This window comes from Delphinus delphis, chromosome 20, assembly GCF_949987515.2.
Source record: "Delphinus delphis chromosome 20, mDelDel1.2, whole genome shotgun sequence".
NCBI lineage: Eukaryota > Metazoa > Chordata > Mammalia > Artiodactyla > Delphinidae > Delphinus > Delphinus delphis.
This window is the reverse complement of record NC_082702.1, coordinates 41738850-41765251: the sequence shown is the minus strand read 5'-3', so window position 1 is coordinate 41765251 and position 26402 is coordinate 41738850. Positions and strand designations below refer to the sequence as shown.

General features: G+C 39.5%; 1 protein-coding gene across 1 annotated transcript in view; it reads right to left on the bottom strand.

Annotated features, from left to right (window-relative positions):
• TANGO6 (transport and golgi organization 6 homolog) overlaps positions 1-26402 on the bottom strand; it is a 176303-nt gene that overhangs the window by 64650 nt on the left and 85251 nt on the right. The window contains exon 15 of the mRNA XM_059999336.1: positions 10108-10248. Coding sequence (XP_059855319.1) covers positions 10108-10248 — 141 coding nt within the window. The remainder of the gene's footprint in view (positions 1-10107; positions 10249-26402) is intronic.

Sequence of the window (26402 nt, the reverse complement as noted above, 5' to 3'; positions counted from 1 at the left end):
AATTGAGTATTTACTATATACCTGGCACTTTACATTTATTAACTCCTGTAAGCCTCACAAGAGCTCTGTGAACTAGGTCTTATTATGATGATCATTTTACAAATGAGGAAACAGGGACAGAGATATTAAGTAACTTGCATATGGTCACATATTCAAGATTCAGGAAATGGCAGCTTTGGGATTTGAATGCAGGCAGCCTGACTTCAGAACCCAAGGGTTTTGTAATAGTTTATACAGAGGAAAAATATGGGAGTAAGGATTCATCATACAACATATAATAACTTGGGCATGCTGATCTAAAAAAAATTCTCTACCTTAACATCAGAACCATACACACATTGTGGGCAATGATTTCATCTCATTTTAGCAACACATAATCTATTATATCAAAATAATGTCATCAATTTGATTTTTTTGGCATTAAATTGGCAAAAAATTGGCATTAAATTTTTAATTTTAAATTTTTTTATTTTTTAAATATTTATTGATTTATTTATTTGGCTGTGCCGGGTCTTAGCTGTGGCATGCGGGATCTTCGTTGCAGCATGTGGGAGCTTTAGTTGCGGCATGCGGGATCTTTATTTGCGGCATGTGGGATCTAGTTCCCTGACCAGGGATCTAATCCGAGCCCCCTGTATTGGGAGCAGGGAGTCTTAGTCACTGGACCACCAGGGAAGTCCCTAAAGTTTTAAATGTATATGTTTCTAAAGCTGTAAATGAGCTAAAATATAGAACTAATTTTATGTTTTTGCATATTTACTTAATATTATAAGTAAATATTATTTTAACCAGAAAAAGTAATGTCTGCTCCTCAAAAGACACCATTAAGAGAAGACTGGTTGGTGCTGCAACTAAGAGTTTACATGCCGCAACTAAGAAGCCCGCATGCCACAGTGAGGAGCCCATGGGCCCCAACTAAGACCTGGTGGAGCCTAAATAAATAAGTAAAATGAAAAGACTGGTAGAAACTATTTGCAATACATATATGTGACAAAGGACTTGTATCTACTCCATATAAAAATTCTTACAACTCAATAAAGACTTGGAGAAATAAAGAGAAATAATCCAATGAAGAAATGGAAAAAGATCTTAACAGTTACTTCACAATAGAGATACAGGAATAGAAAATAAGCACTTGAAAAAACATGAGCTGAACACAATTAGTCATCAGGGAAATACAAATTAAAACTGCAATGAGATGCCATTATGGATTCATTAAAATGGCTAAAAACTAAAAAAATACTATTGATACCAAGTGTTGGCAAGGATATGGAGCAACTGGAACTCTCATACCTTGCTAGTCATAATGTAAAATGGTACAACTATTTTGGAAGGTGTATAAGAAACTACCAAACTGTTTGGTAGTTTCTTATACACCTACCATATGACCCAACAATTCCACTCCTAGGTACTTACCCAAGAGAAACATATCTATCTATATATATCTCTACATATCTCTATATATCTCTCTATATAGATAGATAGATAGATCTTCACACTAAGACTTGTACCAGAATATTCACAGCAACTACACTCATAATAGTTCACAACTGGAAACAACCTGAATGTCCATCAACAGGTAAATGTATGAACGACTGTGGTATAGTCATATAAAGTACTACTACTTAGCAATAAAAAGTGGTGAACTATTAATATACACAACATGGATGAATCTCAAAAACTTTTGCTGAGCAAAAGAATTCAAACATGAAGGGTATACACTTTATGATTCCATTTATATGATGCTCTAGAAAAGACAAATCTAACCTATAATAAGAGAAAGCGTATCAGTGGTGGGCAGGATTGGGGTGTGGAATGGGAGATGATCTGGGCACAGAGGAACTTCCTGAGGTGATGAAAATGTTCTATATTTTGACTATAGTGATGGTTACATGAGTTTATATCAATCCTCATTGAAATGTGTACTTAAAATGGGGGCATTTTACTGTATGTAAATTACACCTCGGTAAAGTTGATTTCAAAGAAAGCAAACTACAGACTAACAGTATGTAATAACAGTAAGAGTAAAAGTAATAGTATGCTAATGTTCTGTTTTTGTAAAAGAAAAAAAGCCCATATAAAAAGCCCATATATGTTTGCATATACCTATAGGAACACAGGGAAAGGTGTGAAAGAATATATACCAAACTACTATCATTGTTTACTTTGGGAGGTAAGAATATTAAATATAACTAATATTTGGGAGAGACTGGATTTTTCTTTATATACCCGTGTATTGTTAGGCTCGTGGCAATAAGCGTGCACTACTTTTGACCGTGTAGTAGTTGGTATGCAGGTATGCTGCCAACACACCATCCCTGACCGCCGTTTCTCTCATCAAGAGTCAGAGGCTACTTCCCTTCCCCTTGAACCTGGGCTGATCTGGGGACTTACTTTGACAGTAGAATGTGGCAGAAGTAATACTAAGCCAGTTCTAGGTTTAGCTCTTAATAGGTCTGGCAGCTTCTGCTTTCGTTCTCTGGGAAACCATTCACCATGCAGCAAAGAAGTTTGACTTAGACTACTGAATGATGAGTATCCACACACAGGGACAGACAGAAGCCATGTGGAGGAGCACTAGGGTGCCCCAGTCAAGATCCCACCTGAATGCAACCTCCTGGGTGAGCCCAGCCTACACCGCATGCAGTAGAACCACCAGCTGAGCCCAGACAACACCATGTGGAGCAGACGAGCTGTCCCTGCCAAGTATTACCAATATTACAGAATTCTGAACAAATAAATGGTGGTTGTTTTAAGCCACTATGTTCTGAGGTCCTTTACTACACACAAGGGAACCAAAACATATGTTATGAAAGAAAAAGCCCTTACACTAAAATTTTTAAATTAGCAAATTAAAAGTTTAAATATTTCTGGAAACTACCTAATTAGAATGCCCTTACGTTGATTCATTATAATGCTGCACCTTTAAACAAATTTTGTTGAGTAAGATACTTCTAAAGGCGATTTGTCATTCCTTGAGTAGTCTTATACATTACTTAATAGCAAAATGAATAAATAATTTATTACTTTTTTTTTTTTGGCTGCTGCCACATAGCTTACAGGATCTTAGTTCCCCAACCAGGGACTGAACCTGGGCTCCAGCAGTGAAAGCATGGAGCCCTAACCACTGGACCACCAGGGAATTCCCAGCAATTTATTACTTTAAACAAGACTTTTTTTCCCATTGCCATCAAGACAAACAAAGTAACACAAAAGAGGACTTTTTTTAGTCCATTCACTTTGAAAAACACAATCTTCAAAAGATATTTTTCTCCATTTGACAATAGACACAGCAGGGGGTTCAAAAAGCCCTATCCCACCCACAATTTCAGGAAGTAATCTGTCAGTATATAAACAATTTAAAATATAAACAGCCTTTGAGTGAATCCACTTTGGCAAATATCAATCTTACAGAAATAAAGGTCCAGTTCTTTAATATGTACATATATATGAAATATGCATATATACACATACAATATATATTTCCATTAGCACACAAATATGAGAATTTATATTGCAGTACTGCATGTCATATGAAAAAAAGTGAAGTTTCATCCATAGAGGAATGGTTGAATAAGTAAACTGTGGTGTATCTATACTATAAAATATTATGCAGCTGTTTAAAAGCTTCTCCCCTCTGGGCTTCCCTGGTGGCGCAGTGGTTGAGAGTCCGCCTGCCGATGCAGGGGATGCGGGTTCGTGCCCCGGTCTGGGAAGATCCCACATGCCGCAGAGCAGCTGGGCCCGTGAGCCATGGCTGCTGAGCCTGCACGTCCGGAGCCTGTGCTCCGCAACGGGAGAGGCCACAACAGTGAGAGGCCCACGTACCGCAAAAAAAAAAAAAAAAAAGCTTCTCTCCTCATCTTAATTCTGAGGCCAATCCAACTGGAACTCACAGTAGCCTGCTAGACAAATCCAATTATTCCATTTTCCTTTGTTTTCTACAACCGGCTAGAAGAAGGTGTTTGTCAGAGCAGAATTTGGAGCTGAATTTGCCCCTCTCTGGGCAGGTATCATCAGGTTTTCTAAAATCAGATTACGGGCTTCATCCTGGAGCTGGATGGGATCACGGGTTGCTCATCACTTGGATGAACTCTGAGGTGGCAAAGTGAATGCTGAACTAAAACATAAAAATTAAGCAGGTGATATGGAAAAGAGTTGACAAAGCACATTAAATAAGGGTGTTCTGCAGGTTGTAAGAGTTAGAAATATACCCTAAAGCCCAGGACCTACCCTTCTCCTGGCACATAGAGGAATTTGAGAAAAGGTACCTCCTAACCTAGAAGTATAAGCTGCTTTGTCCCCACATTCCCAGTGTCATTCTAGTTGCCGTGGCACACTCCCAACAGACCTGAGATTTAGTTCTCTTCCCTCATTCCTCTTTCCAAATATTAATTCCTGATCTTTCTTACAGAGTTCACTGAAGGTACTCTTAAGATGAAGCAATGTGAATATGGCTTTCTATTTCTGCTCTCAGTTTTAGAAGTTTCTGACCTAGAGTAAACTAGAACTTGTCTGAGCTTGCTGACTAGAAGACTACGTTCTGCCTCTAAAAATAAGTGCTGTGCTTTGTATGTCATGGTGACACTACCAGGTCTAAGTTGTTCTTCTAGGGCAGCAATGGGTTCACACTGAGTCATGCATCCATCCATCAGTCCTTCCCTGACCTCCTTCCCTTCATCCACACGCCCCCCCGCCGCAACATTCTCTGACAGGTTCCTCCATTCATTCTGGGAGCAAAGGTACACATTTTAGAGATAGCTGGTCAGGGTTAGAGGATAGGTCTGAAGCCATGGAATAATTTTTCTCTGTGAGACATTAGCAGTCTCATTCACTGCTGACAAGAGGATCCCTTTCTGGAAGGCAACTTAGCACTAAATATCAAGAGCCTTAAAAGCAGGCACATACTGTGACCTAGTAATTCCTTTCTAAGAACCTATCCTAAGGAAAGAATCAAAGATTCACCAAAGGATCTACGTATAAGAATAATCAATAGCATACTTCTTATAATCCTCATAAAGTTCCTCATAAAGTAAGGAACTGGAACCACCTAATTAAACAATATCTTTCTAGAAGATAATTAAATAAAATTATGATAAATTCAGGTTATTAATTAACAACCAATAAATCTTATATTTTCAAGAAATATTTAATGACATGGAAAAGTGCTTATAATGTTAAATTTTTTAAAAAGCAGGATACGTACAATGTAATTACAAGTCTGAGAAAGAAAAAGAAACTAGAAGGAAACATCAAAATGTAAACAAAGAATGGTTACTTCTGAATGGTGAGACTATTAGTGATTATTTTCTTTACACTTAATATTTTCCAAATTGCCCAAAATTATCACGTATTACTGATACAATTAGGAAGGGAAAGGTATAAGAATAGATTTTAAAGTTATATCTCTCAGAAAAATTGACATGAGGAAGAAAAACAGAAGGAGGAAGAGAAGAAAAAAAATTATTCGGTCTGGGCTCCAACTTCCAAGTTTGGCCAGATTAGTATTTCCAATTTATATTAATATAAGTATTTATTGAATTGAACTATACTGATGCTAACCTAGGCAAACTTGGCAAGAAGCATTTCATTTAATTCTCTGAATTTTGCTGAAAAATTCTCCTTTCAAAGTATGTGAACTCTAATCCTTGACTGTTGTTCATTGCTGCTGAAATCTATGAATGCTGAACTCCCAGACGAGCATCCAATTATTCATACATCCAATCCACCTTTTCACCTTCAGGCTATGCTGTGAGTTGAAAATCTCTGAAAGCTAACATACAAAGCCATTTTTCAAAAACTGACCTGCTGTTCTTGATAACGATGAGGAACTGATGTAGCCCCAAAGCACTTTGCCACATTCAACTGCAGGGTCCCAAAGAGAAAAAGACAGACAAGACCGTTTCCTCTGAGCTCCCATAATACCCTACACAGGCCTCTCCCTAAATTAGCAGGTCACCTTAGAAGATCTGTGTATGAGTTGACGGCTCTGATTAAACTATAAGCTCCTTGAAGGAAGAGACAGTGGCTTTTTCGTGCTCCTATTTCCAGCCCCAGGCACAGAACCGGCCATTCAGTGCCTACTCAAAAAAAAAAACTCAAAATAAAAACCTTCTACATTTCAAAACAAAGGAAACAGAAAATATGAACAAAACTAAAATGTAAAAAAACCAAAGAAATATTTACAACATAAATGTTAGTGGTTCAAGATCTGTAAATATATAAAGCTTTTACAAATTAAATAACAAAATCAACACCCCAATGGAAAAATGAAGAAAGGATAGGAACAGGCAATTCACACATACACCCTCCACACACACAAAAATTTAGCTAATAAAAATATGAAAAATATTTAACGCTGTCAATTGAATAAATGAAAATAAAAACACAATAACATTTTTTTATGTATCTGCTTGATAAAAATAACACATAGCATATATAGTGCTGATGAGGGTACAAATATTCTCAAACATTAAAATATAAACTGGCACAATCTCTTGGGAAGATAATTTAGCAATAAATATGTTTTAAAATATGCATATGCTTTTAAGAAATTCTACTTTTAGAAATTTTTCCTAGGAAATTATCGTGGATCTGCACAAAGATTTAGCTACAAGAATATTCATCTTAACGTAATTCATAATAGTGAAAAATTAGAACAACTTTTAAGCTGGTCAGTTGAAAAAAATTATGATACATTCAAATGATATAGCCTCATGCAATCACTAAAAATTATAGAGGATGTGGAAAATGTGTGTTAATGACAGGAAAAAGATGCTTAATGACATGAGAAAATTTTCAGGATACAGTATTGTGTATTGGGTAAGAGACTGGGTCTGGAGTCAGATTGTCTGGATTGAAATTTTGGATTCATCATTAATTAGCTATGTAACATTAGGCAAGTTAGTACCCGTCTCTGTATCTGTTTCCTTATGTGTAAAAAAGTGTAACCTCTATGAAATAACAGCAACAATCTAGGCAACAATCACCAGTGGTTACTTAAAACCAATAGGAGGAAGGTTGATGGGGAGGTTTATTATGGATGTATCCTACTAGAAACACCACTGATCAATCTTCACATCACTAAAATGAGACACCAGACATCATACGCCTTGTAATGTGAGACAACAGGAAATACAATACACAGCACAGCCTATGAAATATTCTTGCCCCCTAAAATTTGACCCAAACTTACCCACGTGTCCGTATCTATCAATTTACTGGAAACATGGGGATTTAATTCCATTAAAATGAGGTTCAGACTTCCCTGGTGGCGCAGTGGTTAAGAATCTGCCTGCCAATGCAGGGGACACGGGTTCAAGCCCTGGTCCGGGAAGATCACACATGCCGCGGAGCAACTAAGCCTGTGCGCCACAACTACTAAGCCTGCACTCTAGAGCCCACGTGCCATGACTACTGGAGCCCATGCACCTAGAGCCCGTGCTCCGCAACAAGAAAAGCCACCGCAATGAGAAGCCTGCGCACCGCAATTAAGAGTAGCCCCCGCTCTCTGCAACTAGAGAAAGCCCGCGCACAGCAACGAAGACCCAATGCAGCCAAAAATAATAAATAAATAATTTTTTTAAAAAAATGAGGTTCAAGGACAATCAAAATAAATTGATGCTGATAAAAATTCAGAATAGTGCTTACCTCTGGGGCAGGTATAGCTTAGGAAGGGAAAAAAGGAAACTTTATGGGTTATTAGAAGTTTCTCTGTACTGATCTGGGTGATGGCAGATATGTAGAGAACCATAAAACTACACTATTAAAATTAGTGTACTTTATATACTTTTCTATATGTATATGATACTTCAATCTTTTTTTTTTAATGAGAAGAAAAAAAAAGCTCCTGCTGATTTTCCACCATTGTCTAGTGGCAGGATGAAAAGTAGATGTGGTTAGGGAACTGAAGCCAAGAGGAAGCGGTAGTACTGCACCTGGCTCCTACCTATGGGCCTGTGTTCCCATGGAACTCCCCCTACTGCAAAGGAGAGCTGGGGATGGGGAGAGCACAAGGCCTGGACCACTGAAACTAGGGTACTTATTAAAGAAGTCTCATAAAGTGGCTGTCACAAGGATTTCCACACCAATAGTAAACTGAGGACATGGGCTATGTTGTAAAAATGGGCTTTAATTTCACTTAAAGGATTTCAGTCAGCCATCTCATCTATGCACCTGGACAAGTTGGTAAGGTGAATTAGAAAGTAGCAGTTAAAGCTAAGGCAATGTTTACAGCTGGATACTTGTTAGAGTAGGCTACAGGAAGATTAGAACTTTGAGAACTGATGGAATATGCTTTGAAATGCCAGAAGGCAGTTTTGGAAATTGGGCTAATTATAGGACTATGTAAGGAGAAGCAAGCCCTCTCTCCCACTCAACCTAGTCCTTCATCCCCACCTTCAATCTCACCACAGGAAATGATTTGGACTGGCCCGTGGAGATGGAGAAATGTGCCTTTTCAGCGTTTATCTCGCCAATGATAGCGGTCTACCAGAAGTCACAGAGAACAGGCATGTTTTGTTGATGCATCAGACACATCCTTCTCAGATTGATGATCACAATGATACACACAAATGGAAGTCAGAGGTACATTTGATTCTGTAATACGTTAAACTTAACACTCACACCTATTGTGAGACAATCATTTCTCATAATGGTGCACTTGTCTGGTATGTTTCAGACCCATATTTAAGACTAAGGCAAATATAGAAAGTTCGCCCTTCTTCAAAGGGCAGAAAAAAACACTTTTAATTTCACTCTCATGAGATTTTCCTTTCAGCAATAAAAGAATTTAAGTGGTGGGAGATCTAGGTTCTATCTTCTTTAGCCAGAGGGCCACCCAGAAATTAGGAAAATTAAGGGCTACGTTCGTGGAAATGATGCATGGCTATGTGGAATCTTTGGAAATCCTTAAAAATGCTGGTGAAGGAAGAACTCGACGTAAATTCTTGATACAAGAGGCAAACGCTAGTTTGCTGTTTTTTGGGTTTTTTTGGTCATGCCATGCAGCATGCGGGATCTTAGTTCCCCGACCAGGAATCGAACCCACGCCCCCTGCATTGGAAGCGCAGAGTCCTAACCACTGGACCGCCAGGGAATCCCAAAGCTAGCTTGTTTTTCAGAACCTTTCCCTAGTGGGTAAAGAGTAAAATTATTTTTTTTTTTGCGGTACGCGGGCCTCCCACTGCTGTGGCCTCTCCCGTTGCGGAGCACAGGCTCCGGACGCGCAGGCTCAGCGGCCATGGCTCATGGGCCCAGCCGCTCCGTGGCATGCGGGATCTTCCCAGACCGGGGCACGAACCCGTGTCCCCTGCATCGGCAGGCGGACTCTCAACCACTGCACCACCAGGGAAGCCCCAAGAGTAAAATTTAATCCTTACAATAGCCATATGAGGTAAGTGCTATTAATATCCTCTTTTTATATATAAGGACACTGAGGCACCAAGAGGTTGAGAAACATTCCCATGATCACAAAGCTGATAAGCATTAGCTTGGGATTTGATCCCAAGCAGTGTGACTCTAGAGCCCACGGCCTTACAACTCTCAGCTTGTGTGGTTTTGAGCAACTTCCTTCGAGTTGGTAGGTTCAATTCTTAGCACTAGTATTTACCAGCTGAATGAGTCTTGAACGAATTTCTGAAGGTCCCTGTGCTACAGTTTCCCCATCTATAAAATGGGTCCAACAACAGCCTCTTTACAGAATTTCTTAGGAAAATTAGATGAGATTATATACACGTAGAGGACCTGGCACACAGAAGTCATTCAACCAGAGTTAGCACTCTTCTTTCCCTGTCTAACATTCCCCTTCTTTTCATGGTTGCTGCTGCTCAGCAAGTGGGAAACTTCTCATTCCAGCTCTGAGGAAAATCAGGGCCCCAACATAGCTCAGCGGAGGAGACTAAGCAGTTGTAGAAGCATGGGCACTATTGCTGCCAATCTCTTGGTGCGCGTTGGACATTTGCTAAATCCTTGAACAGGAAGTAACTCACCTCAGCCCCCAAATTGTCCTCACCTTGCTAGCATAACAAGCCTCCAGGTGCACAGATTTGGTTCCACAGCCATACTGCTCCCTGACCCCATTCCAGATGCTGGAACAAGAAAACTCACCTAATGCCCTGACAATTCGCATCAGGATTTCCCCCACTTTCATTCTGGTCTCCAGTGTGTGCTTGTCTTTACCGCCATCATACTGTGCCAACAGGCCAGGCAAGATTTTCTCAGGGTACACATCTGAGAGAAGGGCAACCCCTAGGGTTGAAAATAAAAAGAAAGGATTTATTATTGTTAAGCACTGAAAAGAAAATAAGCCCAGACAGCCTGTGATGGGATGAAAATAGAGACATCTAAACCCACCTCTGTCATTCTACCAGCAAGGGCTGCCCTGTATTTGGAGTGACAACATTGTGAGTGGAAAGAGCATGGGTCTCAGAGTTCGCACTCCTGGATTCTTCTAGTCTCAGGCCTATATGATCTCTAAGATCACTTTCAGCACTGACATTCTACGATCTATGGATTCTAGACTCTGGAAGCAGAGGCTAGATGATTACATATCATGGCAGGGATTTACACAGCAGTGGGAGAAGACCAGATCAAATGTCCTCGAGGGAGTCTTCCAAGTCTGAGACACTAAGGTTCTATGACAAGTATCGTCGCTGCCCACACATCAGTCTTAAGCACAGCAGTGCTTCCTGTCTTTGCTGCAGTTCTCTACCCCAGTATGAGTTTTCTCTGTAAAACTGTCAGTGATGAGAACAATTTCTGTAAGGAAATAAGGAATGCAAATTCTGGGCATGATTAGTAGTAGACTGTGCTTCCGGCTGAGTTCCCTGATCAGAATTAGGAAGATCCTGCTCTTGAGTCTCCCTTCCTAGTACTTGCTGATCCCCTCTCCCATCACGCCAGAACTCCTAGATGTAGAATCTGCAGCAGTGTTATCATTATCTGAGCCCAACCCCGTATGGAGTAAACTTTACAGGGGCTGACAGAGGAGGCGAGACATGACTAAGACAGGACCAGAAATAAAGCCCCTAGTCTCAAAACTATATAAATACAAATTCCATTACTTGGGGGGAGGGGTTAGGTACTATACTCTAAAGAATAGTGAGGAAAAAGGAAAAAAACAAATGAAGGAAGGAAACTCAGGTCTCAAACTACACCCAGGGTGAGACTGCTTCTCACCACCTCTACCTCAACCACTCTGGTCCCTCATTTCTGGCCTGACTTTTTTCAAAAATCTCCTAATTGGTCTCCGTGCTTCTACCCTATTCCTGCACTGCAGCTGGAACTATCTGGTCAAAATGAATCAGACCTCATCATTCTTCTGCCCAAACCGTCACTGGTTTCCCTTCTTCCCTTAATATGAGCAGCCCCCATCCCCCAGCTGCCTTCGCTCTGCCTCTGACCTCATCTCTTACCATGCTCTCCCTTCCTCACTGTCCTCCAGCAACTGAGGCTGGAACTCCTAGCTGTAGATCACGCTGCTCTGGACCCAGCATCTTCGCCTTACTTCTCCCTCTGCCTAGGCCGCTCCTCCTCCAGGTAGCCCATGGCTTGCTCCTAAAAGCCCATCATGTCTCTGTTCAAATACCACATTCATCGTATATGAAATAACAGCCTCCTTCTTCTACCACTCTGTATCCTTCTCACCCTGCTTCATTGTTCTTCTTAGCACTTAACAGTACCTGAAATGATATATACTTATTTATTGACTGCTGTCCCCAGAATGTGAGCTCTACAAAGTCAAGGATTTTGTTTTGTTCCCCACTGTAGCCTCAATGCCTAGAAGAGTGCCAGCACATAACAAGTGCTCAATAACTATTTGTCAAACGAATGAATGAATAAAAGGGTTCAAAGATACAGTCTTGATATAAATTTCAGGAATTAAGAAAGAGAAGATGGGGAAGGAGTAATATAAATGCTTGACAAATCTATAATTATTTTTTATCTGAGTTTACCATTCTTCCATTTAATTTGACAATCTTGCAGGCAAAGTCTATATACTGTTTTCTATGTTATAGGTTGGGGTTCCATTCTCTTATAAATAGATATACACCAAGGCGATGCAACTGCTGAGGGCTACACCTGCTTGTCCATCGTCTTGTCTGCCCTCCTCACCCCTATACCTTTTCATTGCCTGAAAAGCCTGGGAAGTCTCTGCATGTGGGTCTTAAGCCACATTTGTCTTCCTTTTTTTTTTTTGGTGTTGGGGTAGGAGTTTATTAATTAATTTATTTACTTTTGCTGTGTTGCGTCTTCGTTTCTGTGCGAGGGCTTTCTCTAGTTGTGGCAAGTGGGGGCCACTCTTCATCGCAGTGCGCGGGCCTCTCACTATCACGGCCTCTTTAGTTGCGGAGCACAGGCTCCAGACACGCAGGCTCAGAAATTGTGGCTCACGGGCCTAGTTGCTCCGCGGCACGTGGGATCCCCAGACCAGGGCTCGAACCCGTGTCCCCTGCATTAGCAGGCAGATTCTCAACCACTGCGCCACCAGGGAAGCCCTGTGTTCCTTTATGTGGCCTCCAGTTTTACATAAACAGAAGCTCTGCTCTTTAGGGAGTTTCAGGCTGTGGCAGAACCTGAATTAGACAGCTTCCCTGTTGGCAAAATGTGACAATGCATTTGTAGGTAGCTCTATTACGCAAAACGAGGGGTAAGTTTTTGGAGGTCCAAGGTAGAGTTAGAGACCTCCTAGCATAGGAAAAATGTCTGCAGCTAAGAAAAGGATAAATGAAGGAAACAGCTTCCACATTCTAAAAGAATCCAAAGGAAAAGTGAATTGATAGTTGGTAACTGCAATGCTGGCACATGTTTTATCACTGATGTATCACAAGGCCTGGTATGTATTACAGATCTGTAGCAGTCATAACTACTTCTTCATCAGAAGTTCCTAACTCGAAATTCAGTGGATTTGTTTTCTTTTAGGAATATAGTTGTGACTTCATAATGGAACTCAGTCGTAAAATGGGATTTGCTCTATGAAACTTTGATCTATATCGAGCTTTTCTGAAAAACATGTACTACTAAAGTTCCTTCTACTGTCACTTATGCCTATTTTTATCTCACTAATCTTTAGCAGAGAAGTTATTTACTTCTATGAGAATATCCTGCTGTATACTTCAAAACCAAATGAGCTCTTGATTTCCTCTCTGTAGCAGACAGGCATTTTGGTTGCACACAGCATCTACTCTCTCTTCTGGTAACAACACCTGCTGTTCCTTTGGGAAATATCCCTTCCCTACTCTCAGTCTATGTAGTTTGAGTGGGGCTAACTACCCACTTTCTCTCTCCTCATGTGTTAACAAACTCATGTCAAGGCTGCCTTAGGATATTCCATGCCATCACCACCACAATGTTTGGTTCAGGAATGGGGGAAGAGACTCAATCCTGGAGCCAATTTTGGAACTACCAGGAAAGATGAACTCCTGGAGTCTGTGGCGGGGGGAGGGAGGGGGGATTGTTTTGTTTTGTCTTCTTGTTTTTGCCTGTAGAAGTGATTAACCTGGAGCTGCCAGTGGCCATCATGTGGAGAAAGTCTACCCCAAAATGGTGCAAACACAGAGGAGGGTCAAGCCAAGAAAGGAAAGGAGAAAAGGAGAGAACTGTGTCGTGCTTTGAGCCCCGGGATCCAATTATACATTTACTCACTAGAACCCTTGGATACATAAGCCAATAAATATCCTTTCATGCTTATGCCAGTTTGATTTTTTTTCAACCAAAGGAATCCTAATATATCCTTCTTCAAGTTAAAGAAACAAATTCAGATTTTTAAAAAAACTTTTCCTATAATGCCAAACTTTTAGTTCCACCAGGGAGCATTAATTCTCCCAATCTTACATAAAAAGGTTGCCAATAGCAAAGTACAATTTCCTTGCTTCCCACAGTCCCAGGTTAGCAATTGTTTATCTTCCTGCTGGCCTGCTCCACAGACTGCTGCCAAATGGCTCTCTGACTGAGTTTACCTTCTCAGGATACAGTTGCCACCTATGACTTTATGAATCCCTAGGGGACAATGGTTCCTTCCTCACTCTTAGACGGAGCAGTGAAGAGAATCACATATGATGGTTAAGACTATATAACAATTTAAAGGGATGAGATTTTGTGTGGCTGTTTTGTTTCTTCTTTGAAAAGTTTTTTGAATTTTGACAACTGAGGAAGCCTGACCATAACCTTCATATGCCCCTTGGCCCCTCCTTTGTAATATGAAAACAGGGTAATTTCTGGGTCAGCACTAGCTTTAAGGAAACATGACACGTCAATCCCTTTGGCAATAAGGACCAAATGATCGTGTGAGAGATACCTGCTCCTGCTCTGATCACAGGAAAATGACTATGCATTTCAAGATGTGGTGTAACAGATAAGATACAGAGAAAGCAAAGGTGAACCAAATCTGGCAGGAGTTCATGAAAGCGTTCTGATCTGTGTTTTGGGGCAAAGCACAGGATAAGGCAAATTAACCAACTGAAAAAATATTATTGAAAGTACTTTATGCGACAAAATAGAGACAGTCAACTTTGTAAAATAACTGGTTTTTTTCCCCAAAAGACTTTCATTACAAAGCCAGAAACGTATTCTGATCCAGTACTGACTTCAAGATGATCCCTCAGCATGCTGCTCAGTGATTCTGCAGACCTTGGGCAGTCACCATAGTTTAGGTCTCATTTTACACAGTGCTCTTGCATTGTAGGAAAGACAGTCTAATCCTAAATGTCTTTGCTGACTGGCTCTATCCCAGGAATCTGCTACGTCATCCCCACTTTAAAACCAACCAGATTTATTCCCCTGGGCAGACAACAACCTACCTTCCAAAATACCCACATCAACTTGGAAACCACCTACTCACTTGAATTTCTCAGGTATTTCTGCAGAAAACTGTTAAGAAACACAACTCCCCACATATTGAATGATTCCATTTATATGAAAATGTCCAAAATAGGCAAATTTACACACAGAAAGTAGGTTCAGTGGTTGCTTAGGGCTGTGGGAGTCGGTGGGGGGGAATAGGGACTGACTGCTAACGATATGGAGTTTCTTTACGGAGGGTAAAACATTCTAAAATTAATTATGGTGATGGTTACACACTCTGTGAATATAATAAAAAACACTGAATTGTATATTTTACATGGGTGAATTGTATGGTATATGCATTATATCTCAAAAACTTGTTATTAAAAAACTGTAAGAGTTGTACAACTCAAAAGAAAAAAAAATCCGATTAAAAAATGGGCAGATGATCTGAATAGGCATTTTTCCTAAAGAAGACATACAGATGGCCAAGAGGCACATGAAAAGATGTTCAACATCACTAATCATCAAGGAAATATAAATCAAAACCACAATGAGATACCACCTCACACCTGTTAGAAGGCTATTATCAAAAAGACAAGATATAACAAGTGTTGGAGAGGATGTAGAGAAAAGGAGACTCTCGTGTACGGTCAGTAGGACTGTAAATTGGTATGGCTACTGTGGAAAACAGTATGGAGGTTCCTGAAAAAATTAAAAATAAAACTACCATATGACCTAGCAATTCCACTACCAGGCATTTATCCAAAGAAAACAAAAACACAAACTCAAAAAGATACATGCACTCCTATGTTCATTACAGCATTGTTTACAACAGCCAAGATACGAAAACAATCTAAAAGTCTATCAATGAATGAATGGACAAAGAAGACATGGTGTACACACACACACACACACACACACACACACACACACACACACACACAATGGAATACTATTCAGCCATGAAAAAGAAAGAAATCTTAACATTTTCAACAACATGGGTGGACCATGAGAGAATTATGCTAAGTGAAATAAGTCAGACAAAGAAAGACATCCATAAAAAAAAAGAAGAAGCTTCTAAAGAACTCTTATGGAATAAATACTAATATCTATTGTTAAGTGAAATGCAAGGTACAAAACAATGTGTATAGAATTCAACTATTTGTGTACAAAGGGGAAATACATACACACATTTATACATTCATAAATAGTTCTGGAAGGATACACAAGTAACCAATGATATTGGTTGTTTCTAGGGAGGGAAATGGAGTGACTAGAGGATAAATAAGAGAGAAGAGACTTTTTACTCTGTATCTTTTGGTACCTTTTGAATTTTGAACCATGTAATGTATCAAATATAACTAAATAAAATACAAGTTAAAAAATTGTGATAAAGGGCACAGTCTTTTAAATAGAACAGCCCCTTTTAGAGATGAAAATGTAAAAATAATTTTCAATCAAATATAACAGAATGATCACAAACATCTTCCTCCTGAAATCTCACTAAAGTTATAGTCAAGGAGTAAAAAATACTGACAAACAAGGATAAAAAGAATATAGGTATCAAAGGCTGAAATCTGGGACTTCCCTGGTGGCACAGTGGTTAAGATCCACCTGCCAATGCAGGGGACACGGGTTCGATCCCTGGCGTGGGAAGATCCCATATGCCACAGAGCAACTAAGCCCATGCGCCTCAACTACTGAGCCTGTGCTCTAGAGCCCACGAGCCACAACTACTGAAGCCCACATGCCACAACTACTGAGCCCACATGCCACAACTACTGAAGTTCGTGCGCTCTAGGGCCCATGTGTCGCAACTACTGAGCCCACGTGCTGCAACTACTGAAGCCCACGCACCTAGAGCCCGTGCTCCGCAACAAGAGAAGCCACCAAAATAAGAAATTCACGTACCACAATGAAGAGTAGCCCCCTCTCGCTGCAACCAAAGAAAGCCTGTGCGCAGCAAGGAAGACCCAATGCAGCCAAAAAAAAAAGGCTTAAGTCTGAGTAAAGAGAGCAAAGATGGGACAAAATAATGATATATATTTGATAGAGTTGTTGGATCATTTGTAAAAAATCAGCAATAATTACATAGAAAACTAAGCAAATATACAAGAAAGGACAACTGAACTAGGTTTAGCAATGAATAACATCCAGAGTCAGCAACAAGCACTGCCCAATGATTTAGCCAAAAACTGTGATGGGGAAATGGCAGAAGGAGAAGGGGTAGAGGCGTGCATGTGCAGGCATGTGTGCATGTGGATGCTAAATCTTCATCTAACATACAGGAAATTAGTAGAAAATGTGCAAAATTTTTAACATCGAGATCCATGAGAGCATTTTATTTATAAATAGGGAGGTAATTACTAGAAGAAACTATTTAAACAGGGGTAGAGGGGATGGTTATCTCTGAGGACTGTAACCATGAGGGGGTAAGCAGGGCAGGAGACAAGCTTCTTCATTCTTTACAAACTATGTTCAGAGAAATTAACAGAAATAAGTTTGTTTTAAAAACTAGAAAGAAGGTAAAATGTATATTAACCTGGGAGGAAGCTCTAGTTTGAAAGAACAATGACGGTGAACAGGTAAGGCACAAGGAAATTTTCCTTCTGATGACAAAAAGATAATCACCAACCTGTGATTGTCCTCTCTTGTTGCAGATCAAGGACACAAAGATAAGGTAGAACCTGAAGAGAAGGAGACTACTACCCTCTAGCAGGGTATTTCAGTTGTTACATTAGAGACCGCTCATTATAATGGAAACTAACAATCATTTCAGCTCCAAGAATCCAGGAAGCTGCACAAACTGGAGAAGTTGGTTATTAAATCAAGGAAGTATGGGGAACTCAACTGAATAGCTGGGCTCTCCTTGTAATCAGAATAAATGATAGCGTCTAGCATGCCAACGTGATGTTAAGTTTCTCTAAAGCTCCAAGGTTGTGTTAAGTGTGGACAAGCCCCAACAACTTTATAAAGATTCAAGATGAGCAAGTGTTACTCAGGCCTGAGGAAAAAAGAGGGTTAGACTAATAAGTTGAAGATTTTTTTGTAAGAATGGCGGTACAGTACCCAGTGTCTGCCTCTTTAAATCAAGATCTAAATAATATACTCAAACACTAAAATAAGGCCAATGTATTTGCTTACATTGTTCTCTAATTCCCATTTTGGAGGGCAAAAAGTTAAAATTAGTAATAATCTATATTTACCGACAGTTCACTATACTTGCCGGAAGCCATTTGGATCATGAAATATTTATTTGTTTATTATAATAAATAAAAACCTAATAGCAAGGACAGTAAAAATTCTTAACATTTAATGAGTGCTTTCAATATGCTGGGCATGGTCCTAAGTACTTTATATGCATTCATCCCTTTAATGCTTCCAACAATCCTTTGAATTAGATGCTACTTTCATTCCTAATTTTACTGAGGGAGAAGCTGAGGAACAGAAGGGTGAAAAATATGGCCCAAGATCACAGAGCTGCCATGTGACAGAGCAGGACTGCAAACCTTCATCTGCTACCCACCACCCACCCGGCTGCAGTGCCTAGGAGAAAATAACTGCTGGAATAGCACTAGCTTTGCAAATCCTAACCCCAAAGATAGCAAATCTTATATTTTTCAGTATTCATCAGCCATAAAGTTTACTTTCTGTTAGACTCCAAGGTCAGAGGAAGGACAGGCACTCTGCACAATGCATCCCGTATGAACAGGGCAGAATCCTCTTGGGTCTAGTTGGGCTTCACAGGGACTGCCTTGTTCTTAATTGGTGTATTTATTTATATCTATCTTTATGTGGAAAAGGGAGGTAGTAATGTTAATGAAGTTCACAGATGACTTTAACTTGAGATGCTGCTAACATTAGTGATGACAGAGGAGACATACAAAAGGAAATAAAAAACTTAGATTCTAGTGAGTTTCAGTTTTCCATCAGTGATTCCTAGACACCTCCACTCCACATATTTATGGCTATTGCGAGTCCCCTAAATCTCTTATTCTATTACCCTCCCCCAATAAATAAAATAAAACCCAGAACAGCACCAAAAAGCTTAGAGTCCACTTTGTCAGGACTGCTTCTATCAAATACTTCTGCATGATTCAGAACAGAGGTGAGAAAAGTGAGCCTCAAAAACATGATGATCAAGGGTTCTGTAGTACATACAGAAATATGAACAAAGCTGCGCTAATTGACTGAAGGCATAAGTGAGGAAGGAAGGAAAACAGCAATTACCTCTGCTTTGAGAGTAATCACTGCCCTATGCATTTCGAGAAACTTGCATTTCAGCTGGTCATGGGTGAGAAATAAAGAACCAGGATGTTATTCATTTAGTTCTCTTTACGTAGCTTTCAAAGAATGAAACATTTTGTATATTAACATTCTCTTTATGCCATTAAAAGAAACACTTACTGATAATATGAAAAGAGGGGCTTCTGATTTCCCAGAACACAGTATGTAGTTCTCTTTTAGCTGAATCTAGGTAAGAAAATAAAGCAGTCTTAAAGATCCCTAGCTAGGTGGTCCCAGTAGAGGGAGTACCACCTGAACTCCAGGTTCATTTTTTTTTGTAAGTTTTCTACTGGCCTTTCACCTCAAACCTATGCAAAGAGAAGCTGCAGAATCAGCAAAGCTGACTGATGCGTCAGGTTCTCACTAGTTTTGAGAGAGCCTAAGCCTCCCAGGGGAGTGGTCACCTGGCCTGAAGCTCTAACAAGACAGAGCTGATCTTTCACATGATCCAGTGTCAATGCTCGGAGACCTGCTCTGTGCTTTGGGTACTAAGCAGTGATATAGGCAAGTTCAAAACTCCTGAATTCTCCCATTTTTCCTTAAACATAGCAGATGTCCTAATGAGATGATTAGGCAAGTCTTTTTGACAGGTGCTGTGGGCTAGGACTGGCTTAGAAAAAGTGATTGTTGTGAAATTAGTAACCATGACGTGCAGGACTTAAACTGTAGTTTCATATGGAAACCAGGCAGAGCTACTATAAATTGCCCTGATAAAATGCACATATACACATAAACACCCTGCCTACAATTTTGGCAAGTAACCATATCTAGTATGGCCCCCTTCAGGGATCTACACAGCCCTCAGGTTAAAATCCCTCTGTGAAGCAAGGCACCTATAAATAGAGGGGAAAGGAAAGACTTGAAAAACTGTTTCCACAATCAAAAGAACGTGGCTTTTTCCCCCTGACGATATATAAATAATACATGGTCACTGTAAAAGAGTCAAATACTAGAGAAAAACATAAAGAAGAAAAGAAAAATCACTCATGGATGTATGGGAGGATTGAGGAGTGGAGGCTATGGGGAACCAGTTTCTTTTTAGGGTAATGAAATGTTCCAAAATGGATTGTGGTGACAGACGTGCAACTCTGAATATACTCAAAGATATTATATTATATACTTAAAAGGGACAAGTTATATGGTATGTGAATTATATCTCAATAAAGCTTTTAAAAAACCACCTGAAACCTAAAATCAACATAAGCATTTTAGTGCCCTCTCATCCATACACCACTCTTTGAAATAAATACACACACACACACACACACACACACACATATACACAAACACTGTTTTTATAGTGGACAACTTTGTTTTATTTAACAGTCTTCCTTTTTATGGGAGGATGAGGGGGGCTTATTCCTCCAGATGTCTTGGCTTTCACAGTAGATCATTTGAGGTGGTCTGACAATAACATTGAAAACTTTAATAGCAATATTATTACTTAGGATGGAGAAATATTAAGGATTCTTGTCAATTTTACTTCTGTTAAAAAGAGGGGCGGGAATTCCCTGGCAGTCCAGTGGTTAGGACTCTGCGTTTTCACTGCCGGGGCCTGGGTTCAATCTCCGGTCAGGGAACTAAGACCATGCAAGCCGTGCAGCCAAAAAAAAATTCAAAATTAAAAAAAAAAGAAAAAGAAAATCTCTTGCTAAAAGAAGGGGGGGAAGGAGTCAACTAAAAAAATTACAAATCACTTATATAAAAGTATATAACAGGGCTTCCCTGGTGGCGCAGTGGTTGAGAGTCCGCCTGCCGATGCAGGGGACACGGGTTCATGCCCCGGTCCGGGAAGATCCCACATGCTGCAGAGCAGCTGGGCCCGTGAGCCATGGCCACTGAGCCTGCGCGTCTGGAGCCTGTGCTCTGCAACGGGAGAGGCCAAAACAGTGAGAGGCCCGCATACCGCAAAAAAAAAAAAAAAAGTATATAACACCGCTGTAAAGCAATTATACTCCAATAAAGATGTTAAAAAAAAAAAAGAGTATATAGAAGTAATCTGCAGCTATGGCATAAATCATAAAGCTTGGAAAACAACTTTAGAATTAAGGCAATATAAATCATTCTTTCACTCATTCACACATTAATAGGGTATCTACTCTGTGCCAGGTACTAAGTGTTATAAACGTAATAGGACAGCACCTGTCTAGAGAGAGAGACAAATTAGACAATGATTACAAGACAGTGTGGTTAATACAGCATGTTTGGGTGTAACAAGAACACAGAAAGAGAAATTAAAAAAGGGTGTAGGAAGGGGTGGGGCTTCCTAGAGAAGGGGACAAGGGAGCTATGCTGCAAAAAGCTCAGGGTTTTGCAATTGCGAGCTGCCCCTGGGACCGAGAGTCATTTGCATAATTATTCATGTGTGGAAAAATTTCATAGACTTTTAAAGACAGAATTAGTATAGGCACCTAACTCCCATTTATACTCTTAGGGTAGATTCTCCAAAGAAAAAGAACTGGATGCAAGTGTATAAACATTTTCAAAGCTGCATTCCAAAAATGTTCCTATTAATTCTCCTACCAAGAGTGTTCAAGTGTGTGCATTTCAATACAATTGGCTAGCACTGGATAGTCCCATTAAAAAAAAAAAAATCTGTGTTTTTTGAAATGGTACAAAAAAACCTGTATTTCATTATTATTTTAATCTATATTTCTTTGCCTATTAGAAAAATTTCTCAAATTTTTATTGCTTATATTCCTCTACCATGAATTGCCTATTTATTTTTTTATCCATTTATCTACTGGATTTTTTTTTATTAATCACTATGAACTCTTTATATAGAGAGGCTTAACTGCTTGTCCTTTTGAAAAAAGTTTATTGAGATGTAATTCATATACCATAAAATTCACCCTTTTAATGTATATGATTCAGTAGTTTTTAGTATATTCACATAGCTGTGCATCCATCATCACTGTCTAATTCTGGAAGATTTTCATCACTCCAAAAAGAAACCTCCTACCCAAGCAGTTACTTTCTTTTTCTGCCCAGACTCCCTGTTCTAGGCAACCACAAATCTATTTTCTGTCTCTACAGATTTATGTTTGTCCTTCTTGTTGCAAATCTTTTTTCTTTAATTATACTTTACATTTTAATTAAGGTTAAATTATTTTTGACATGAATGAGTTTTAAACTTTTAAGAGATGAAATCTATTAATCCTTCCTTTTTGACTTCTCCATCCAGAGACTAAATATTGTCTCTCTGTGCTGCATTCTGTATAATGTCTTCCTTTCTGCCTTCTGGTTCATTAATTCTCTCTTAGCTGTGTCTGCTGTAAAACTCATCCACTGAAATTTTAATTTTAGTTATTCTACTTTTTATTTTTAGACATTCTATTTGGTTTATTTTTTAAATCTGCTACATCAACTTTGATTGTCTCCTATCCCTGAAGATATTTTCATGCTTGTCTTGTTTTTCTATGAATACAGGAAGCCTGGTTACTTAATAATTTGTGTGTGATAAGTCCAACATCTAAAGTCTTCTGGGACCTTGTTTCCTTGTGCTTGGTTATTTTGTGACTATATTTTAATTATTGTACATAATTAAATATACAATAATTATTAATTAATTATTATGAGAGGAGGAATGGAGAGTTATTGCTTAATGGTTAAGAGTTTCTGTGTGGGGTGATGAAAAAGTTTTGGAAATAGATAGCAATTATACAACACTGTGGATATGTTTAATGCCACTAAGCTGCACATTTAAAGATGGTTAGTATATTGGGCTTCCCTGGTGGCGCAGTGGTTGAGAATCTGCCTGCCAATGCAGGGGACACGGGTTCGAGCCCTGGTCTGGGAAGATCCCTCATGCCGCGGAGCAACTAGGCCCGTGAACCACAACTACTGAGCCTGCACTCCACAACGGGAGGCCTCGACAGTGAGAGGCCCGCGCACCGCGATGAAGCCCTCGCACAGAAATGAAGACCCAACACAGCCCTAAATAAATAAATAAATAAATTAAATAAAAATGGTTAGTATAGCAAATATTTTGTTAAATATTACCACAATAAAGTTTTTAAACATTAAAAATAAAAAATAAAAGTAAAAATTAAAAAATTATTTTGAGGATTCTTTGGGGTCTAGGGTGAAGGTCCCTTCTTCCACAGAGATATGCTTTTGTTCTTGTAAGACATCCACAGACACTACCAGTATATAAACTTCTTAAACTCTAATTCTCAGCTTGAACTTTCCTGAATCCCAATAATGCAAATCTGCAGGAAAGGTGGACCATGCTGTGATTACACTGTCTCTAGCGACAAGACAATGCCCCTCTCAGTCCCTGGGGATGAGGTGAAGGGGTACCATTTTTACTTCTGATTCATCTGAAGGTGTATTCCTTTGGGGTCTAAGCTTAATGTTGGAGGTCTTCTATTTGACTCCCCATTTCAAGTTGGGCCTAGACAGGTTTTCATTTCTGCAGGTTTGACCTTCAAGAGCATGAAACTAAAACTGAATTTCAGCAAATACTCTGAGGGCAAATGCAGGTTCTTAAGCTCCCTCTACCTTTTAGGGTCTGGCTTTCTCTTAAGATGTTGGCTTGGTAATTCACTGCTTTCTTGTAAGCTCATTTATGCTTTTAAAGTGTTTTAAATATGTTACCCTGCATAAAAACTGTTTTCAGCTGAGGTATCTCATCATTATTGGAAATGGAAGACAGAAATGTATTTTCTTCTAGATTTTTGTCTAGTTTGAATGCAAGATTAAATGCACCTGACGAATATGGCACATATTGAGGTTTCTTTGTTGTTAGTAATATTTAGCATGTTAAGATTTTCCATTTATCAAACATGTCATCTTAAACAAGCATCTTCACTCTTGAGCCTTTCCTTTACACTGCTGTCTCGCTGAGCTCAACTTGAGGTTATTTTCACATTTTCACGTACAATTTTTGACCCACTGACCTAACTGATCCTCTCAGCAACCTAGTAAGTGTTACATGTAACAGCTTCTAATACAAATTGATAAAAGAGCAAACACATGGTGCCACTAGAGAATCATACAGTTAAGAGTAGAGCAGGATGGCTCTATGAGCTCTCGTTTTCCTTATATGTCTTTGTTATGAATAGCATCTGGATAGACACATCTGGACAAAATTTTAATGTTAATTTAACCATTTGGTTGCTCAATTGCAAGACAAGAAGTAATAGATATATTCAATTTTATCTAATTAGTATTCCCTGACTTAGTAATTTTGCAAACTGAATCACTTTACAAACTAAATATAGAAAAGTTATTATTATGGTCTGGTTTCTAAGCAACCATTTCATTAAGAAAAGCTCCACTTGGGAAAAAAATCTGTTCATCAGTAAGGTTTCTGCTGTTATCATATAATTTCATGAAGAAATAACCACGGTCATCCTGTGCCTTAGTAATCCCTAGTTGTGAAAAGGTCAACAGGGGTACTGTAACAGAGGGAGACATCTGTTTCAATCTGTGCTGGTCCCCGAAACTTGTTATCATGAAACGATTCAGTTTTCCTAAACGGCTACATAATTTAAAACCCATTATCTTCTGATAATAAAAGTAATCAATGTTCATGCTAGAAAACATGAAAAATATAAGAAAAAAGGCACAAAGAAGAAAATAAAAATCATTTGCGTTTCTGATGCCTTCATGTTAGATCTCAACTGAAAAATGGATTCTGCTGCTTTAAAAAATTATTTGAAAACCACTGACCTAAAATAACTCCATATAGTTTTACCTTTGTCATCTGCAATAAGAATATTTTTCGTAATGGTTAGGGGCTGTGTGTTGAACAACTGAGTTCAGAGATTTGTAGAGACAGCCAAACATACTCATTGCATTTCATGAAAACAGGCTTAAAGAGAGACAGCAATCTGACAGGGGTGAGAAGGTGACGAAAGGTATGTGTCACATGACACATCACCTGTGATATGGGTTATAAAACTTCCTTGATAGGTCAGGTAGATGGACTAAGACAGTGATTTTTCAAATCCTTTGTTGTTGTTGTTTTGCGGTACACAGGCCTCTCACTATTGTGGCCTCTCCCGTTGCGGAGCACAGGCTCTGGACGTGCAGGCTCAGCGGCCATGGCTCACAGGCCTAGCCGCTCCATGGCATGTGGGATCCTCCCGGACCGGGGCATGAACCCGTGTCCCCTGCATCAGCAAGCGGACTCTCAACCACTGTGCCACCAGGGAAGCCCCTTTGTTGTTGTTTTTAAAGCAGCAGAGCCTTGTTTTACCATGAAATTTTTAGACAAGGCTCAATGAAAGAGAGAAAAAAAAGAGCCCATCCAGTCTACCCCTTCGTCACTGATCTTCAGGGTCCTTCCTGTCTGCAGTCTCCTCCCCCTGGCACAGCATTGCTTCTTTGCTGTTCTCTCAGTCTGGATTACTGTTCCCTCCCTCCTTTACTAGGTTAATTAATAATCATCTATTAGATCTCAGCTCACGGGTCACCTCCTCCTGCCCCTTTCTATCAGGTAAAACGTCCCTAACACAGGCTCTCATATCACTGTACCTTTCTTCACAGCACCTGTCAAAGCCACATTTCACATTTGTTTGTGTGACTTTTTGATTGGCATTTGTCCCCCTCCTCCTCCCTGCCTTGGACTATATATTCCAGAGTAGGTGGTCAATGAATATTTGTTGAGTGAATGAACATTTAAAACCATTAAGAAAAAAAGCAATGGCCAAAAATATTTTACAAATCTTTCTCTCACTGTCTAAAGTCAGGTTACCAATAATGGAAAACAGAAATTGGACATAAAGTGTAGAAGTGCTTCTGAAACAGCCTTCTCCTAAGGAAGGAGACTTTAGCAATCATGCCCTGGCAGGTGGATGGGAGAGATGACCTAATTAGGTCTTTAGTAGTGCGGAGTCTGTGATCTATTCCCTGATGCTCAGTTCATTCCCAACCTTCCAGCCTCCTCGGGGACAGCAGAGATGCCACAAGGTCAGGAAACAAAACCAAGTATAAACGTCTAATGTAAAAATCTAAAAATGAGTTGCCCAAACCGTACACCATTTAAGTGCACTTTTCCACCACTGCCCAAGATCTCAACATGACCACAGAGGGGGAAACTGATGCTTCAATCAGTTAAAAATGTTAAACCTATGATTTAGCAACAAAAGGAACTATGTCAGGACGAATAAAAAATATAATTGGGCTTATTAAGTGTGTGAACAGCTTTAAGAATCATCTTAATCACATCTGGTGAGATTAGGAATTTTAATTTGTTTTTGAAATGAAGGGTAAGGTAAGCACTTTAGTTTGGGAGGGAAAAGCAAGAGCAGGGTGACCCTCCAGCTGTTGACTCTAAGTAGTTCCAGTAAAATGGACTGATGCCTTAGAGAGTAAAGGAATAC